This window comes from Sapajus apella, unplaced genomic scaffold (assembly GCF_009761245.1).
Source record: "Sapajus apella isolate SASKATOON/1434 unplaced genomic scaffold, GSC_monkey_1.0 scaffold85, whole genome shotgun sequence".
Taxonomy (NCBI): Eukaryota; Metazoa; Chordata; class Mammalia; order Primates; family Cebidae; genus Sapajus; species Sapajus apella.
In genome coordinates, this window is record NW_022437025.1 from 131314 (window position 1) to 151241 (window position 19928).

At 42.6% G+C, this 19928-nt stretch overlaps 2 protein-coding genes across 4 annotated transcripts in view; both read left to right on the forward strand.

Annotated features, from left to right (window-relative positions):
- LOC116533930 (zinc finger protein 718-like) overlaps positions 1-19928 on the forward strand; it is a 139718-nt gene that overhangs the window by 77324 nt on the left and 42466 nt on the right. The window contains exons 1-3 of one of the 2 annotated variants that reach the window (XM_032253837.1): positions 2797-2930; positions 10140-10266; positions 14971-15066. In XM_032253837.1, coding sequence (XP_032109728.1) covers positions 2928-2930; positions 10140-10266; positions 14971-15066 — 226 coding nt within the window. In that variant the 5' untranslated portion in view covers positions 2797-2927. Of the gene's footprint in view, positions 1-2796; positions 2931-10139; positions 10267-14970; positions 15067-19928 lie in introns of those variants that run through there. The other variant, XM_032253836.1, reaches the window with a different exon arrangement.
- The window catches only part of LOC116533931 (zinc finger protein 141), a 132509-nt gene continuing 115399 nt past the window's right edge, over positions 2819-19928 (forward strand). For both annotated transcript variants that reach the window (XM_032253843.1, XM_032253839.1), the window contains exon 1: positions 2819-2930. In XM_032253843.1, the coding sequence (XP_032109734.1) occupies positions 2928-2930 (3 nt within the window). In that variant the 5' untranslated portion in view covers positions 2819-2927. The remainder of the gene's footprint in view (positions 2931-19928) is intronic.

The window sequence follows — 19928 nt, forward strand, 5'->3', positions numbered from 1 at the left end:
AGGGTGGCATTTCACCTCATTCTTTAATGAGCTAAGGACCAAATCCTTCATGCAGATAAGGGGTAGCTGATAGGGACCTCAAAAGGAATACTTAAAACCAATAAAACATTGTAACCAGATCATTAAGCCATTTGGTCTAGCCTAGGCCAACCCTGTGGAGTGTTTTCTCACTTCGATACATTTCTACTTTTTCTGCTTCCTTCCTGTGTTTTATTCCTTTGTTACTTTGTTCATTTTTCAATTCTTTGTTCAAAATGCCAAGGACCTGGACAACTCACATTCAAGGCTTCCTTCTGGGAACAGAAGTGCAGGTAGATGTGGATGCAGGTGATTGGTGGTTAAACTCACACAGTGCCCCACACCACCGGAGAAAAACACATAGTTATAGCCTGACAATTAGATCCAAAGATAAACAGCAAAATAAGAAGTTTGCCTTTAATCTATTCCCTCGGCATCTAAACTCTGGAGGCCAAGGCTGTGAAGAGATCTGAAGACATAGTGTTCTCTCCTCCTGTGGCCCCATCATTCTTTGTTTACTGTCTGATATTTGAAAGGAAGATGAACCCCTGAGAGAGGAGGGAGTCAGGGGCTGGTTAGGCAGATAGAGAAGGAGGGTCTTTGGAAAGGAAAAACACCGGCGGGACTGCATCTGCACCCGTCCCTGTAGCTAGCGGCATGAAATGTGGTTAAGAACTTTCCTATGCCAGGATGTTGCTCAGAAGGGACTACTTCAACTGAGGTTCAGGCACAATAAATCAACCTAAGTATCCTAAACTTGACCCAGCTTATTAGACTATCATTCACATGACATTAGCCTTGTTGTTTTAGCAGCACCCCGCCCCCATTCCTCCTTTTTCCAAGTTTTTGCTTAGGCATTCATGGGTAATAGCCAAGATGGAATCACTGTGGCCAACTCCAGGCATGCTCAGATGCAACACTCTTAGTGGGGAACTTTACCGCCCACATTTGGACAGAACCCACAGAAGGCTTCCTTTCTCTTGCCCCATAAAAGACCCAGAACTCAGCTGGGCAAGGTAGCTCACACCTGTAATCCTAACACTTTGGGAAACGGAGGCAGGCAGGTCACCTGAGTTCAGGAGTTCAAGACCAGCCTGGCCAAAAACATGGCAAACCTCATCTCTACAAAAATACAAAAATTAGCCAGGCATGATGGCAGGTGCCTGTAATCCCAGCTACTTGGGAGGCTGAGGAAGGAGAATCACTTGAACTGGGGAGGCGGAGGTTGCAGTGAGCCAAGATCAGGCCTGGGTGACAGAGCAAGACTGTCTCAAAAAACAAAACAAAACAAAAAACAGAAAATCCCCAAAAAACCAGAACTCAGCCCCATTTCTGGCAACCTGCTTTCAGGTCCCCTCTTGCTGCTGAGAGCTTTCCTTTCTTGGTCATGGACAAGAGCCTGGATGTGGCTGAACTGACGAGACCACCACACCTCCACCAAACAGCAACTGGGAGACTGTGGTCTTCAAGTGGCTGCTCTCAGCTTGCAGCCACTGTTCTCTCTAGGGGCACTGTCCCACCCACCCTTGAGCCTGAGGAGAAAAGTTGGTAGAGAGGCTGCTCCCTCACTTCCAGCAGCAAAGAGGTATTCAGGCCCTCACCTCCCTGAGGTCACAGCCCTCACGGCTGCACTCACTATGGCAGCCACCTGACATATGCAGCTACTGGGTACCTGCAATGTGGCTGGTTTTAAGTAAAATGTGCTGCAAACATAAAATACGCAGTGAGTAAAGAGTAATTAGATCAAAAATATACTTTATTTCTAATTATATATTGATCACATATTAAAAAAATAATATATTGGATACAGTAGGTTAAAATTATCACAAATAATTTCACTTGTTTCTTTTTATTATTTTTGATGTGGCTAATAAAAAGTTAAAAATTCACAAATAGCTAACATTTTACTTTTTTAGAGGATTACTTCCTTCTTAAAAATCTCAGGTGTCCTACTCAAAAGACCAGAGGCAAAAAAGTTTATAAAACACTAAAATAATTGTCATTATATGGCTGCCATTTGTGAACAAGTGGGTGTGTACATGCGTGCATGTGCGTGCATGCATGTGTGCGTGTGCACAAGTGTGCATGTGTGCACGTGCCCGTGTGCGCGCGTGTTGTGTGCGCGTGCGTGTGTGCGTGCACGTGTGTGCGCACAATTTATATTATAAATGGACTTAACCTTACACACCACAAGGTTAAAAAATGACCATAGGCTGTGCCAAGCCAAACACTGATAAAACCCGGCCTGGGCCAGGCTCGGTGGGTCACGCTTTTAATCCTAGCACTTTGGGAAGCCCAGGAGAGCAGATAACCTGAAGTCAGAAGTTCAAGACCAGCCTGGCCAACATCGTAAAACCCCATCTCTACTAAAAACACAAAAATTAGCCGGGCGTGGTGGCAGGCACCTGTAATCCCAGCTACTTGGGAGGCTGAGGCAGGACGGAGGCTGAGGCAGGACAATGGCTTAAACCCAGGGAGCGGAGGTTGCAGTGAGCAGAGATCGCGCCATTGCACTCCAACTTGGAGGAGAAGAGTCAGACTCCGCCTCAAAAAAAAAAAAAAAAAAAAAAATGCCTGAAAGCGCCGCGAGGCCGGAGCCTGTCCCTTTCTCCTCACTCAGTGCAGTGTATGGTTGCAATTTCTGTCACTCAAGGCCTGAGGGCGGGGATTGGAGTACTATCCAATCAGAGTGCTGGAGTGACAACTGCCCAATCAGGCGAGCAGCCAAAGAGGCGGGGGCGGCATCCGGGATCTGGCGGGGCCTTTGTCGCCTTAGACCTTCGCCGCCGTGTGTCCTCGGCTCCCGGAGGCCCCGGTGATTCTGCCACAGCCTCGGCCTCCGTCGCTCCGTGAGCTGCGGGCATCGGATGATTCGTAGCTAAGACTCCGCGACACCCTGAAGCCCAGAAATGGTGAGTGTGCGGGGCAGGGCGTCCCGAGGCTGGGGAGGCCTCATCGGAACCGGCGGGAAATGGCGGCGGCGGGACCGAGTCTGTGAGCCGAGTCCCGGCTGCCGCCGCTCAGCCGTCGGTCCTCAGTCCCCTCCGGTGAGGGACCCGGGCTCCCGTCGGTCCCCGCACGGCGGCTCTGGCCCAGCCTGCAGCCCTTGTTGTGCAGCTCTGCGCCCGCAGCCCGCACCTTCCCCGGGCTGTGAGGTGAGGAGGAGCTGATCGGGAAGACGCCGGCGCGGCGTGCGCGGTGCCTGCGTGGGAGGCGCTGTGGTCCGGGGTCCCGTCCCTACTGGACCCTGTTCGGAATTAGAGGGAGGCTCCGTGAAAACATGGAGTTCCTGTGAGCAAACGGGGACTCATGGATGGGACAGCCCCGGCCGTGGCTCGTGGTTTGGGGGCTGCCCGCGGGTCTTGAAGGAAAGACTTTTGTGAGGTGTGTGAGGGAGCGAAGCGAATCACCCGCCCGCCCGGACTTTCCCGCCGGTTCCCTCGCCCTGAGCGTCTCCTCCGCTTGGCGTTCCTGAGGGGCATCTTTTAGAATACACCGGCGGAGGTGCGGCCAGCGCTTCGCTGAGTTCTGAGTAGTTCTGCCACGTGATTGAACCTGAGGAGGGTGGGGGCGCCCTTGGTTTGTAGGCGGGCGTTCAGAAATGAAGACGGGTGTCCAGAGGCAGGGACTGGCGTCTGCGGGGTGCAGCTGCGGGGAGAACGCTGAGCTTGTGTGGTCGGCGCTGACTCTGGGTGGTGTCGTTAGTGAGTTGCTGGACGTCCCGTTGGGGCTGGAGTGTTGACTGGTGTTCAGCAAACTGAACGTTTTCTCTCAGAAGAAAGACATGGCTGAGTCTGCGCTGGAGGGAGATGCCGGGTGTCCGCTGGAAACCCTGCCGGGTTCTGCACATGCGCTGTCCCACTGGGCACTGTCCTGTTCCTCCAGGTCTCCCCCCCCCCGGGGAGAGAGGGGACTGGGAACTTAGAGGAAAGGAGTTCTGAGAATTATCCCTTCCCTGCACCCTGCTGCCAGTCCTGTCCAAATGTTAACCCACTCCTGAGCACGCCCACTGGGAATTTGCACGGCCACACCCTTCCCAGGACAGTGTTCTACTCTCAGGAATTGTGCTCATGGCAGCTTTGCACTTAGAATATTCTGCCAAAAACACACGCAGTGCCCAGAAGTTTCCTGGCTCATCTCAACCCCAGACACTGGATCTGTAGCAGGAGCCTGTTTCCTTTACCCACCCATGCTTCTGGACCACCTGATCCTAATGTCTTCTGCCTTTATGGACACACAAATCAGTCAGAGCATAGCCCTGCCTGGGCCTGTACCTGTATCACAAACCAGTGCTTTAGTCAGTCCTGTCCTGCCCCCACCCATGTCTCTTGATAGCTCCTTTCTCTCTTCCTATTTTAACTTGCCCACAAATCGTCTTCCCTGTGCCCACAGTGTGTCTAAGTTCATCCCTTACATGCAAGTGTTTTCTTTTTTCTTTTCTTTTTTTTTTTTTTGAGATGGAGTTAAACTCTTGTCACCCAGGCTGGAGTGCATGATCTTCGCTCACTGCAACCGCTGCCTTCCCAGGCTAAGTGATTCTCCTGCCTCAGCTTCCCCTGTAGCTGGGATTACAGGTACCTGCTACCACTACTGGCTGATTTTTTTTTCTTGTTTTTTTGTTTTTTAGTAGAGATGGGGTTTCCCCATGTTGGCCAGGCTGGCCTCAAACTGCTGACCTCAAGTGATCTGCCCACCTTGGCCTCCCAAAGTGTTAGGATTACAGGCGTGAGCCACCGTGCCCAGCCACGTGCAAGTATTTACACTGGTTTTTGAAATATATGTAAATCATTTTTATCAGTTGAATAGGTTATTTGTCTTTTCTGACTCAGACGTGTCTTTAGGACCTGGGAAGTATTGCTTTGAAATGTAAATAGCAAGAATATATACCCTATTCCATAATTTCTGTGGGAAGGTAGGAGGCTGCCTTCAGCAGGCACTTTGCTCCACATTGCAAATCTCCGTCCTGTCACGAAGATGTGGGAAGTTTATTTTTCCTTAGAATATTACCAATTAGAAAATTCAGGTGACCTCCCAAATTACTAGGTGAAGTTGTAATAAACTGTGTATGACAGATGGTGCTTTCAAGTCTTTTACTTGAGAACTAATGATGGTACTTTTTTCTGTGTTTGCAGTCTCTTAGTAAATTGGCTGTGATGCACATCACATTTTGATTTAATTATATAACAACATTTTATTGCTGTTCTATTATGGTGGAGAGTTTTTTTAGGATCGGAGTTTCTTTTTGTTTGTTTGTTTTGTTTTGTTTTTTGACAGTCTTGCTCTGTCATCATGCTGGAGGCCAGTGGTGCAATCTCAGCTACTGCAGTCTCCGCCCCCCAGGTTCAAGCAATTCTCTTGCCTCAGCCTCCTGAGTAGCTAGGGTTACAGGTGCATACCACTACACCCAGCTACTTTTTTTTTGTATTTTTAGTAGAGACGGAGTTTCACTATGTTGGCCAGGATGGTCTCAATCCCCTGGCCCCGTGATCTGCCCACCTTGGCCTCCCAAAGTGCTGGGATTACAGGCATGAACCACCATTCCTGGCCGATAATTTTTCTTTTAGTTATATTTTCCACACAAGGTCCAGAATTACCAGATGTTATACACAAAGTGCCCACCAGGCTTTACTTGAGAGAAAAATCTTTGTACTCAGGATTCCAGTCACAACACACAATTGTGCAACAAAGTACAGCAAAGTGCTTCTCAAAGCTGCAAATAAAATGGTCTCTCTTTTTGGGATCTGCAGTCCCTTGTAGAGCAGTTATACTTGATTTCTGCAAAAATAACTACAGGACAGCAATCTGTTATTTCACCTCTTTCACTGCTTCTGTCATCTTCAGATCTGACTCTGATTCAGAAATCGTGGGGCTGATAAACCCAGCAAGTATTATACATGTGCGTTAATTAAACTTGAAAACTTTAATTCTCTTCCTCCTCCCTTTGCTCAAATGCCTATAAATGTGCACAGCTCACCAGCCCTCCAAGACCTAAATGTACAGTTCCAAATTCTGAATTTAGGTCTTGGGATTTGAGAGAAGAAAAGATCTTTTTTTTTTTGAGATGGAGTTTCACTCTTGTCACTCAGGCTGGAGTGCAACGGCATGATCTTGGCTCACTGCAACTTCCGCCTCCTGGGTTCAAGCAATTCTCCAACCTCAGCCACCTGAGTAGCTGGGATTATAGGCGTGCGCCACCACACCCAGCTAATTTTTGTATTTTTAGTAGAGATGGGGTTTCACCATATTGAGCAGACTGGTCTCAAACTCCTGACCTTGTGATATGCCCGCCTTGGCCTCCCAAAGTGCTGGGGTTATTTTGAGAGAGTGTCTCTCTCTGTCACCAGCCTGGAGTGTAGCGGCACAATCTCGGCTCACTGCAATGCAACTCCTGCCTCCCAGGCTCAAGTGATTCTCCTGCCACAGCCACTGGGCTAGCTGGGACTACAGGCACCCACCACCACACCCAGCTAATTTTTCTATTTTTAGTAGAGACAGGGTTTCACCATATTGGCCAGGCTGGTCTCAAACTTCTGACCTTGTGATATACTCACCTCAGCCTCCCAAAGTGCTGGGATTACAGGCGTGAGCCACCGCACCTGGACCCAAAAAGAAACTTTATCTATGTTTTTTTAATTATCGAACCCAGAGATTTGTTAAAATGAGACCACAGTCATATACTGTTCTCCTCTTTGAACTATTTGTCTTTTGAAATTCCTTGCTATTGGCACAAGTGGCTATCAACCCAATAATGCCACACTGAACACTGTAACCCACACCCTATAGCTTAACAATGTATATAGCCAATCACTAACCAATGTTACTTCTGTAAACCAATAAAAATTTCTGACAACTTTCTATCAGTTCCCTCTCTGCCTTCCTTTTTGCCTTTACAAATATATTTGTGATTGGAGTGTATATTCAGGGCAGCTTTATGCTCTAGAGTTGCAATCTTCAAGCTTTGCCCGCCCCCCCCCCCCCCCCCCCCCCCCCCCCCCCCCCCAAAAAAAAAAAAACCAACTCTCTACTTATGTTTATCCTAGCTTTTCCTTTCAGGTCAAAATATTCTTTAGAATGTGTTGAAGGAGCCTCCATGAGAGGATCTCTCTGGTTTTACTCTGCTTGCAGTATCCCCTAAAAATGCAGAGGCACATTGATCCCACCTAGGATCTGGACATATAAGTTGGCCTCTGCCTAGGATTCCCAAGACTGTGGATTAAAGACATACAGAAAACTCACAGAACACTTTTTCTGCATAATGAGAGGTCAACATAGACATCTTAAGCCCCATTTTTAGAGTGGAGCCCTTTGAGTTTTCCAGGTCTTGTTCAGTGACCTGCTACAGCTGTGTGTGAGGCTTCTGATGTGAATAGAATCCTGTGGCAGAATCTGTTAAATGTAAACAAGCCTCTTAGCAGTGGGAAGTCAAACCCACAAAGTATCCAGAGCCATAATGACAACCATAATCACAAGTGTGCCTTCCTTCTGTATACTGTGTTGCAGAAATACAGTACTTTGTCCTTCGCCTTACCTCAGAGTTAGCTGATCAGGGACAGGGTTTATCACATGTGGACCCAGGATCTGCAAGTCCACCAGGGCAGCTCTATTTGCACCCTATAAAGTCAGCCCGAGTGTCTCCTCCCTGGATTACTATGGGGGCATTGCATTGACCAAAGGTCACTGGGGACACTCTTACTAGCATCTTTGAGTAATTGAGATATTTAAGGATGTCCTGTGCAGACTGGGGTCAGTCTGACAAGAAGGTCTAATTCTGCTCCCATTCCAGAGGAAGAGAAATGACTCATCCAGGGTTTGTTCTTCCCTCACAGAAAGAATCTCCTTGAATTGTACCCAGATAAGAATTGCTCCAGTTTTCTGGTTCTTCGGTGAAAAATGAGGAGATCTGGAGACTCAAACTCATCAATAAGCTAATTGCTTCTATTTTCTATGGTCATTAGAAAAAGACATGAAGCAGTCATTGTCTCTACCATCAAGGAACTTGCAGTCTAGAGCATATGAATAAATGGTCGAATTTAGCATCATGTGTTCAGTACCAAGACAGAAACTGTACAGGAGACTTAAGCTTCATTTGGATTATTTCCCTTTTCCTGTTTTGTGAGTGTTGATGCCACCACCTGATTGGCTATTCATTGACAGAAGAGAAGTTGTTATTATTATTGTTTTCACCTTGCTGAGAATAAATAATTAGCTTCTAATATAATTCGTCTAGAAAAACATGAGGGTTTTGGAACTCTGGGAATCAAATTTCTTTTGGGCAGGCTTAGAAAAAACAAAACTGAAAATACTTATGGGCATAGAGAGCAGATGCCTAGGGTCCTCCTTCTGTCCCAACCCTGCCCAGATCCACCCTCTGATGAACCTTGTCCAGATATGAAATTTCTCACAGAACTGCTTAGAGATCAGAGTTTAGGGTGGCTATTTCTACTGCCTCTCCAGAGCTGGTGCTCACAATTCCTGAAACCCAAAAGCTGATCAATGAGGAAAAGCTATATACTTTTGTGCCTTAAATTCTTTTTTATAAAATTAAAATCAGTGTTTCTAGAGACATCGCATCCAGCAACCTGTTCTCCATCTCTGCAGTTTCAAGTGTTTTTTTTCACAAGTCTCAAAACTAAATACAAACACAAAAGTAAAAAATTCCTCTGAATTGCACTTAATAGTTCCTTTCTGCATCTTTCCTATCTATATTGCATCTTTCCTATCTATATTTCCTGCCTATAGATATTTCCTATCTATATTTTATGCATTAAAAAAAAAATCAATGATAAGAAAACAGAAGAACAAATGGAAATGCTGGGGCCCTGCATTTAAATCTTGGGAAGTATGGGACACTTAGTACCTTCTTTTCAGGATGTTACAGAATTAACACACATAATGTGAACTTCCCAGCACACTGCTCTGTGACACACTCTGGGCATATAGTACATGCTCCATAAAGATCGCATTAATGAATGTGCATGTTTTTCAAATGCAGACTTAGTCACACATTGCCACCATCTCCTGTCTTTGTAAACTTTAAAAGGCCTGCAGAGAATGCCATGTTTCAAAATGATGATTGGTAGTCTTGTCTTCAAATGTAAAGTGTTTGTGTTGTGATAAGGTTGTTGGGGTTAGGGACTCTGTGCTTGTGTCTACGTTCTCTGGCCGAGTGGTATTTTAATGGATCCAGAGAGAGGAATGTCAGCATTAACGGCAGACTTGCAATAAGAAGCTAATTCATGGACCCTTTTTAAACCTGCAGAATGTTGTTACTTACAGTGAGGCTTTGAATACCAAGTAACTTATATGCACATTGAACTTTAGAGGCAATGCTTGGCTGAGTGACTCTTAGCCTAGTCTTCCAGTAGGATCACATGGACAGTTTGAAGAGAAACCATCACCATTGCCTTCGCCACAGATCCTATCTATTTTTCTGGGTGGAAAAATTTCTGCTTCTTAAATTCCTCACATGATTCTACCACACGGCCAGGGTCAAATATGAGGGCTTCCAGATACTTTAATGAGAAGTGAGTTTACCTTTTGTTCCAGTAAGTCACACAGGGCCTGCTCTGCTTGGTTTTGGTAGGAGCAGATCAGTGTATCCCATATTTCCATTGCAGCAAAAGAAAGGCATGCCCTCCTTTTTCCTCAGACTTATAGAATACTTTAGAGAACATTACTGAGTTGAAAGTTATTTTATCAGATAATTCCAGTCAGTCTCATAAGTCAGAACTAGTTCTCTTAACTCGTTTCACCTGTAGTCAAATTAAGAACTCGGTCACAGCCGGGCACAGTGGCTCACGCCTGTAATCCCAGCACTTTGGGAAGCCAAGGCGAGTGGATCACCTGAGGTCAGAAGTTCAAGACCAGCCTGGCCAACATGGTGAAACCCTGTCTCTAATAAACATAAAAAAATCAGCTGAGCATGGTGGCGGGTGCCTGTAATCCCAGCTACCTGATGCAGAAGAATTGCTTGAGCATAGGAGGCAAACGTTGCAGTGAGCCAAGACTGTGCCACCGCACTGCAGCCTGGGCAACAGAGTGAGATGCCATAAAAAATGAAAAAAAAAAAAAAAAAAAAAAAAAAAAAAAAACTCTGTCACTTGCTAAATATGTATTTTCAGGAACTCTTAACATTCAGGGATGTGGCCATAGAATTCTCTCCAGAAGAGTGGACATATCTGGACCCTGCCCAGCAGAATTTATATAGAGATGTGATGTTGGAGAACTACAGAAACCTGGTCTCCCTAGGTGAGGATAACTTTAATATGTAATTCCTAATACTTTTTCAGAGTTTTATTTTTTTCCTTTGTAGAATGTCTCTTGGGAGCTTCTGCTTTGTGTGGTTCACGCCTGTAATCCCAGCACTTTGGGAGGCGAAGGTGGGAGGATCATGAGGTCAGGTGTTCGAGACTAGCCCAGCCAACATTGTGAAACCCCATCTCTACTAAAAATACAAAAATTAACCAGGTGTGGTCATGCACACCTGTAATCCCAGCTATTCAGGAGGCTGAGACAGGAGTATCACTTGAACCAAGGAAATGAGATTGCAACGAGCCGAGACCGCACCACTGCACCCCAGCCTAGTGTAAAAAATAAAATCTTTTTTTTTTTCCTGTTTATTTCTTTTTCTTATTTTTTTTTCTTGCATTTTAGGTTTTGGGGTACATGTGAAGAACATGCAAGATCGTTGCATAGGTACACACATGGCAGTGTGATTTGCTGACTTTCTCCCCTTCACCTATATCTGGCATTTCTCCCCATGCTGTCTCTCCCCAACTCCCCACCCCCCGCTGTCCCTCCCCTGTTTCCTCCCTACAGACCCCAGTGTGTGATGCTCCCCTCCCTGTGTCCATCTGTTCTCATTGTTCAACACCCACCTATGAGTGAGAACATGCGGTGTTTGATTTTCTGTTCTTGTGTCAGTTTGCTGAGAATGATGGTTTCCAGGTTCATCCATGTCCCTACAGGGGACATCGTTTTTGATGGCTGCATAGTATTCTATGGTGTATATGTGTCACATTTTCCCTGTCCAGTCTATCATCGATGGGCATTTGGGTTGGTTCCAGGTCTTTGCTATCGTAAAGAGTGCTGCAATGAACATTCGTGTGCATGTGTCCTTATAGTAAAAAGATGTATAATCCTTTGGATATATACCCAGTAATGGGATTGCTGGGTCAAATGGAATTTCTATGTCTAGGTCCTTGAAGAATCGTCACACTGTCTTCCACAGTGGTTGAACTAATTTACACTCTCCCCGACAGTGTAAAAGTGGTCCTATTTCTCCACATCCTCTTCAGCGTTTGTTGTCTGCAGATATTTTAATGATTGCCATTCCAACTGGCATGAGGTGGTATCTCAATGTAGTTTTGATTTGCATTTCGCTAATGAACAGTGATGATGAGCATTTTTTCATATGTTTGTTAGCCTAATGTATGTCTTCTTTTGTAAAGTGTCTGTTCATATCTTTTGCCCACTTTTGAACAGGCTTGTTTGTTTTTTTCTTGTAAATCTGTTTTAGTTCTTTGTAGATTCTGGATATCAGCCCTTTGTCAGATGGGTAGACTGCAAAAATTTTTTCCCATTCTGTTGGTTGCCAATTCAGTCTAATGACTGTTTCTTTTGCCATGCAGAAGCTGTGGAGTTTGATTAGGTCCCATTTGTCTATTTTGGCTTTTGTTGCCAATGCTTTGGTGTTTTGGTCATGAAGTCCTCCTTGCCTACACCTATGTCCTGAATGGTTTTGCCTAGATTTTCTTGTAGAGTTTTTGTGGTGTTAGTTCTTATGTTTAAGTCTTTAATCCATCTGGAGTTAATTCTAGTGTAAGGTGTCAGGAAGGGGTCCAGTTTCTGCTTTCTGCACATGGCTAGCCAGTTTTCCCAACACCATTTATTTAACAGAGGATCCTTTCCCCATTGCTTGTTTTTGTCAGGTTTGTCAAAAATCAGATGGTTGTGGATATGTTGTGTTGCCTCCAAGGCCTCTGTTCTGTTCCATTGGTCTATATCTCTGTTTTGGTACCAGTACCATGCTAAAGTAGTCCAGTAGTGTGATGCCTCCTGCTTTGTTCTTTTTGCTTAGAATTGACTTGGCTATGTGGCCTCTCTTTTGGTTCCATATGAAGTCTAAGGTGGTTTTTTTCAGTTCTTTGAAGAACGACATTGGTAGCTTGATGGGGATAGTGTTGAATCTGTAAATTACTTTGGGCAGTATGGCCATTTTCATGATATTGATTCTTCCTAACTATGAACATGGAACGTTTCTACATCTGTTTGTGTCCTCTCTTATTTCGTTGAGCAGTGACTTGTAGTTCTCCTTGAAGAGGTCCTTTACGTTCCCTGTTAGTTGTATTCCTAGGTATTTTATTCTCTTTGTAGCAGTTGTGAATGGCAGTTCGTTCTTGATTTGGCTCTCTTTAAGTCTGTTATTGGTGTATAGGAATGCTTGTGATTCTTGCACATTGATTTGATTTTGTATCCTGAGACTTTGCTGAAGTTGCTTATCAGATTCAGGAGATTTTGGGCTGAGACAATGGGGTCTTCTACGTATGCAATCATGTCGTCTGCAAATAGAGACGATTTGACTTCCTCCGTTCCTATTTGAATACGCTTTATTTCTTTTTCTTGCCCGATTGCTCTGGCTAGAACTTCCAGTACTATATTGAATAGGAGTGGTGAGAGAGGGCATCCTTGTCTAGTGCCAGATATCAAAGGGAATGCTTCCAGTTTTTGCCCATTCAGTATGATATTGGCTGTTGGTTTGTCGTAAATAGCTTTTATTATTTTGAGATACATTCCGTCAATACCTACTTTATTGAGGGTTTTTAGCATAAAGTGCTGTTGAATTTTGTCGAAGGCCTTCTCTGCATCAATTGAGATAATCATGTGGTTTTTGTCTTTGGTTCCGTTTATGCGGTGAATTACATTTATAGACTTGCATATGTTGAACCAGCCTTGCATCCCCGGGGTGAAGCCTACTTGATCATGGTGGATACGCTTTTTGATGTGCTCTTGCAATCAGCTTGCCAGTATTTTTTTTTTTTTTTTTGAGACGGAGTTTCGCTCTTGTTACCCAGGCTGGAGTGCAATGGCGTGATCTCGGCTCACCGCAACCTCCGCCTCCTGGGTTCAGGCAATTCTCCTGCCTCAGCCTCCTGAGTAGCTGGGATTACAGGCACACGCCACCATGCCCAGCTAATTTTTTGTATTTTTACTAGAGACAGAGTTTCACCATGTTGACCAAGATGGTCTCGATCTCTTGACCTCGTGATCCACCCGCCTCGGCCTCCCAAAGTGCTGGGATTACAGGCTTGAGCCACTGCGCCCGGCCGCTTGCCAGTATTTTATTGAAGATTTTTGCATCTGTGTTCATGGATATTGGCCTGAAGTTTTCTTTTCTTGCTGAGTCTCTGCCGGGTTTTGGTATCAGGATGATGTTGGTCTCATAAAATGATTTGGGAAGGTTATTCCCTCTTTTTGGATTGTTTGGAATAGTTTCAGAAGGAATAGTACCAGCTCCTCTTTGTATGTCTGGTAGAATTCAGCTGTGAACCCATCTGGACCTGGGCCTTTTTTGGGTGGTAGGCTCTTAATTGCTACCTCAACTTCAGACCTTGTTATTTGTCTATTCAGGGTTTAGACTTCTTCCTGGTTTAGGCTTGGGAGGATGCAAGTGTCCAGGAATTTATCCCTTTCTTCCAGGTTTACTGGTTTATGTGCATAGAGTTTTTTGTAATAACCTCTGATGATGGTTTGAATTTCTGTTCAATCTGTGGTGATATCCCCTTTATTATTTTTTATTGCATCTATTTGATTATTCTCTCTTTTCTTTTTTATTAATCTTGCTAGCGATCTATTTTGTTGATCTTTTCAAGAAACCAACTCCTGGTTTTATTGATTTTGTTTTTTTTTTTTTTTTTTTGGAGACGGAGTTTCGCTCTTGTTACCCAGGCTGGAGTGCAATGGCGCGATCTCGGCTCACCGCAACCTCCGCCTCCTGGGTTCAGGCAATTCTCCTGCCTCAGCCTCCTGAGTAGCTGGGATTACAGGCATGCGCCACCATGCCCAGCTAATTTTTTGTAGTTTTAGTAGAGACGGGGTTTCACCGCGTTGACCAGGATGGTCTCAATCTCTTGACCTCGTGATCCACCCGCCTCGGCCTCCCAAAGTGCTGGGATTACAGGCTTGAGCCACCGCGCCCGGCCTTATTGATTTTTTTTGAAGGGTTTTTGTGTCTCTGTCTCCTTCAGTTCTGCTCTGATCTTAGTTATTTCTTGTCTTCTGCTAGGTTTTGAGATTTTTTGATAAAAAATAAAATCTTTAGTGTGTTTCATCTTTACGTAAACCTTCTTTTGAGCTAATTTGTGTCCTTCACTCTAGGTTAGTGGTAATTCTATAAATTAAATGACATAAAGTATTGTCTTTCACATCTTAAAATGCAATTTGCACCACTTATTTTTGATTCAGTAGTACTTGGTAGTGGAGCTTAAAGCCCACAGATTTAAAATATTTAAATATTCTTTTGTTTTTTTTTTTTTTTTTTGAGACAGAGCCTTGCTCTGTCACCCAGGCTAGAGTGCAGTGGCATGATCTTGGCTCACTGCAACTTCCACCTCCTGGGTTCAAGCAGTTCCCCTGCCTCAGCCTCCCAAGCAGCTGGGATTATAGGCACCTGCCACTGCGCCTGGCTAATTTTTGTATTTTTAGTAGAGATGGGGTTTTGCCATCTTTGCCAGCCTGTTCTGGAACTCCTGACCTCGTGATCCTCCTGGCTCGGCCTCCCAAAGTGCTGGGATTACAGGCGTGAACCACCATGTCCAGCCAAAATACTTAAATATTCTAAAGATTAATTTTCTAGAATCTTCCATAATTTCTCTATTCTACTAATCATAGTGCTATGTTGGTAATTGGAGTATCCCCAGCAATAGTCATGTTAAATTTTTTTTAATAAAACAGGTGTGGCTATCTGTAACCCAGACCTGGTCACCTGTCTGGAGCAAAGAAAAGAGCCCTGCAATGTGAAGATACGTAAGACAGTAGCCCATCCCCCAGGTAGGTGACAGTGAACAAAGGAGAGGACACAGGCAAGGAGGCCAAAGGTCAAGAAGGAAGCCTGGCCTTAACATATAGTTTGGGAAGCTCTGTGCCAATAAAAATAATTTCTGAAAAGGCTGCATTTTTTCTCATATTCACAAATAAGGTCATTTTCTGTCCCATGCTCTTAAATCTAATAATTCTGTTTTTCCTTTAGTGAGCTCCCTTCAAGTTTACAGTGAAAGCCATTGTCTACTTTATCACTTATAAAGGGCTCCATGATCTGACTGTTGTTCCATTGCTTTTGGAGACCTGGGACTATTTGTATAATTGAGGAGCTCTATGTTAAAGGTATTTTTGTCTTCCAAATACTGGTTTTTGCATCATGTCTAAAATGTGTAAGGTGAGTAGTGGATATATTGAGATTTGGTTCAGAAATCCCAGGAACACATGTTGGACATCTCTTCTGCTTAGTGATTTTTAATCCTATAGAGGTTACAAATGTAATTCTACAAAAATTCTTACTCAGCAATTTTATCAGAACAATAAGCATTTTTGTAAATCTGAAAAAATGTAATTTTATTTTACTTCAAAATATTATTGTTTTAATGTAAACGGAAATTTGTATTTTAAACTCTATTTTTGGAAGTTTTCAAATTATTTAAAGCACAGGTTTCCAACCTTTTGGCTTCCCTGGACCACACTGGAAAAAAACCAGTCTTGGCCACACATGAAATACGCTAACATTAATAATAGCCGATGAGGAAAAAAAGAAAAAAAAGGTTTGTGAATAATTTTTGTGATATCCACCACCACGGATAAGCAAAAATGTCCTCACATTCAAAGGGTTGCACCACTGGTTTAAAGTATCTACTCACTTTCTAGATTTCTTTAATGCACTGTGTCGTTAACCAGCTTAGAGTATTGCTTAGTGTATATTAAGCTCTCCATTGTTTCCTTATTTCTTAATAGCTATTATCTTATAATTTTATCTTATTTAGTAGGAAGCCTTCTGAAATTCTCTGTTATTCAGATCTATCTCTATATAAAAATGTGTGTCTCACACACATACACACACCTATATAAGTTATATATGTGTATAGTAAATTCTCACTTAACTTTGTTGATAGGTTCTTGGAAACAGTAAGTGAAGCAACATATTGTGTGAGAAAACTAATTTTACCAGAGTATAATTGATATAAACAAGAGTTATGTTTGCATGACATACAGCAACATTGCTTCATTTAATGATGTAGTTTTCAAGAACCTATTTTGAACATAAAGCGAGGGCTTACTGTACATCCATGTTTGTGACTTGGATTTTTCTGATAAATAAAAAAGTTGTATAACTATTTAATGTGTACAGTGTAATGGTTTAATATATATAGTAAAATAAAATATAGTCAAGTTGATGAACACATCTATTACCTCACGTAGATAAGCAATTTTTTTTTTTTTTTTTTTTTTTTTTTTTTGAGGCAGTCTTACTCTGTCACAAGGCGCCAGGCTGGAGTGCAGTGGCGCGACCTTGGCTCACTGCAGCTTCCGCCTCCCAGGTTCAAACAATTCTCCTGCCTCAGCCTCCCGAGTAGCTGGGACTACAGGCAGGTGCCACCATGCCCAGCTAATTTTTTTGTGTTTTTAGTAGAGACGGGGTTTCACCGTGTTGGCCAGGATGGTCTTGATCTCTTGACCTCATGATCCGCCCGCCTCGGCCTCCCAAAGTGCTGGGATTACAGGCATGAGCCACCGTGCCCGCCAGCAATTTTTTTTGTAGTAAGAACACTTAAGGTCTACTGTTGTAGCAAATCATAAGCATACATTACAGTATTACTAACTATAAACACAATACTATTTTGCCGATCTAATGGGGATGTACTTTAGGTTTTTCAGAGTTACTCAGCTTATAACTAAAAATTTGTATTCTTTGAACGTGAGTGACGTCTCTATTTCCCACCCTCTGGCACTGATAACCACCATTCTGCTCTCTGCTTCTATGAGTTTACATTTTTAGGTTTCTCATCTAACTGAGAAGATGCAGTTTCTTTGTCTATCTGTGTTTGGCTTATTTCATTAGATAACCCACCAGGTCTATCCATGTTGTAAATGGCTAGATTTCCTTCTCTATTCTGGCTGAATAGTATTCTACTGTGTGTATATATACACACACACATATACTCTATTGTGTGTGTGTATATATATATATATATATATTATATATATAATTTTGTCTTATGTATTATATATATACGCACTCTATTGCGTACACACACACACACACAGATCCCATATTTTGGCCATTGTAAACAATACTACAATGAACATGGAGCTAAAGATACTTCTTTGAGGTACGAATTTTATTTCCCTTGGTAATATGCCCAGAATTGGTATTGCTGGATTATATACTTCTATTTTTATTTTTTAGTGTTTTGTTATGATGAATTTATTAATTTACTTCTCACCATCAGCATACAGATTTTCCCTTGTATGTATGTTTGTTTTGGGGGTGAAAAACTCATTGTTTTGCTTTGAATTTCAGAAGTTTCTTGTACATTTTGGATTTTAACTTTTTATCAGATATGTGGCTTTCAAAGATTTTTCTATTTTGCATGGTTGAAAACAAATTTTTTTTCCCTTTGCTCTGTAGAAGCTGTTTACTTTGATGCAGTCTCACTTGTTTGTATGTTATTCTGTTGCTGTGCTTTTAATGTCGTATCAAAAAAGTTATTGCCAAGACCAATATCAACAAGGTTATTCCCTATGTTTTCTTCAGGAGTTTTAAGTTTTTATGTCTTACATTTAAGTCTTTTATTTTGAGTTGATTTTGGGGTATGGTGTAAGAAAATGATCTACTTTTATTATTTTGCTTGTGGATATCCAGTTTTTCCTGGCACCATGTATTGGCAAGACTATACTTTCTGCTTTGCATATTCTTGGTGCCCTTATCAAAGATTAGTTTATCTTGTATACATGGATTTGTTTCTAGGCTCTCTATTCTGTTTTATTGGTTTTTATATCTGTTTTTATGCACATACCATACTCTTGATTACTGTAACCTTCTTATAAAGTTTGAAATTAGAGTATGAGGTCCCAGCTTTGTTCTTTCTCCGTATTGCTCATGTTAAAGTTGTTGAAGGTTACACTTATGTTTTACAATTGTGTTTTCTATTACTGTGAAAAATTACACTAAAATTTTCACATTGAATATGTAGATCACTTTTGATAATATGGTACCTTGACAATATTAGTTATCCTAATGGAGTATGTTTCCATTTATTTGTGTCTACTGTAATTTCTGTCAATATCTTATTGCATTTAATGTATACATATTTAATCTCAGTTAAATTTGTTTTAATTAAGCTATTTTTAAAATTTTTTTATTGTACTTTAGGTTCTGGGGTACATGTGCAGATGATGCAGGATTGTTGCATAGGTACATACATGACAAGGTAGTTTGCTGCCTCCATCCCCCTGTCACCTATATCTAGCATTTCTCCTCATGTTATTTTCTCCCCAACCTCCCCACCACCCCCCCCCGGGCTGTCCCTCCATTAGCGCCCGGCAACAGATCCCAGTGTGTGATGCTGTCCTTCCTGTGTTCATGTGTTCTCGTTGTTCAACACCCACCTATGAGCGAGAACGTGGTATTTGGTTTTCTGTCCCTGTGTCAGTTTGCTGAGAATGATGGTTTCCAGATTCGTCAACGTCCCTACAAAGAACATGAACTCATCCTTTTTTATGGCTGCGTGTAGTATTCGTGGTGTATATGTTCCACATTTTCTTTATCCAGTCTATCATCGATGGGCATTTGGTTGGTTCCAGGTCTTTGCTATTGTAAATGGTGCCACAATGAACATATGTATATGCATGTGTCTTTATAATAGAATGCTTTATAATCCTTTGGGTGTATACCCAGTAATGGGAGTGCTGGGTCAAATGGAATTTCTGTTTCTAGATCCTTGAGGAATCGCAATACTGTCTTCTACAATGGTTGAACTAATTTACACTCCCACCAACAGTGTAAAAGTGTTCCTATTTCTCCACATCCTCTCCAACATCTGTTGTCTCCTGATTTTTTAATGATTGCCATTCTAACTGGCACAAGATGGTACCTCAGTGTGGTTTTGATTTTCATTTCTGTGATGACCAATGATGATGAATGTTTTTTCATGTTTCTTGGCCTCGTAAATGTCTTCTTTTGAAAAGTGTTCATATCTTTCACCCACTTTTGAATGGGTTAGTTTTTTTCTTGTAAATCTGCTTTAGTTCTTTGTAGATTCTGGATATTAGGTATTTGTCAGATGGGTAGATTGCAAAAATTTTTTCCCATTCTGTTGATTGTTGGTTCACTCTAATATTGTTTCTTTTGCTGTGCAGAAACTCTTAAGTTTAATTAGATCCCATTTGTCTATTTTGGCTTTTGTTTCTTTCTTTCTTTTTTTTTTGGGAAGTTTGTTGTTACTATTTGGAAATGCAACAAATATTTGTATGTTGGACCAGGTCCAGTGGCTCATTTCTGTAATCCCAGCACTTTCAGAGGCCAAGGCTGGTGGATCACTTGAGCACAGGAGTTTAAGATGAACCTGGGCAACAGAGTATGAATTTTGAAAATCTGAGACAGGTCTCAGTTAATGTAGAAAGTTTATTTTGCCAAGGTTGAGGACTCGTACCCATGACATAGCCTCAGGAAGTCCTTGACCCAAGGTGGTTTGGGCACAACTTGGTTTTATACATTTTAAGGAGACATGAGACATAAATCAGTATATGTAAGATATACATTGGTTCCATCCTGAAAGGCAGGACAATTCAGGCAGGGATGGGGTTTCTAAGTCATAGGTATAGGAGAGAGAGACAAACTGCTGCATTCTTTGGAGTTTCTG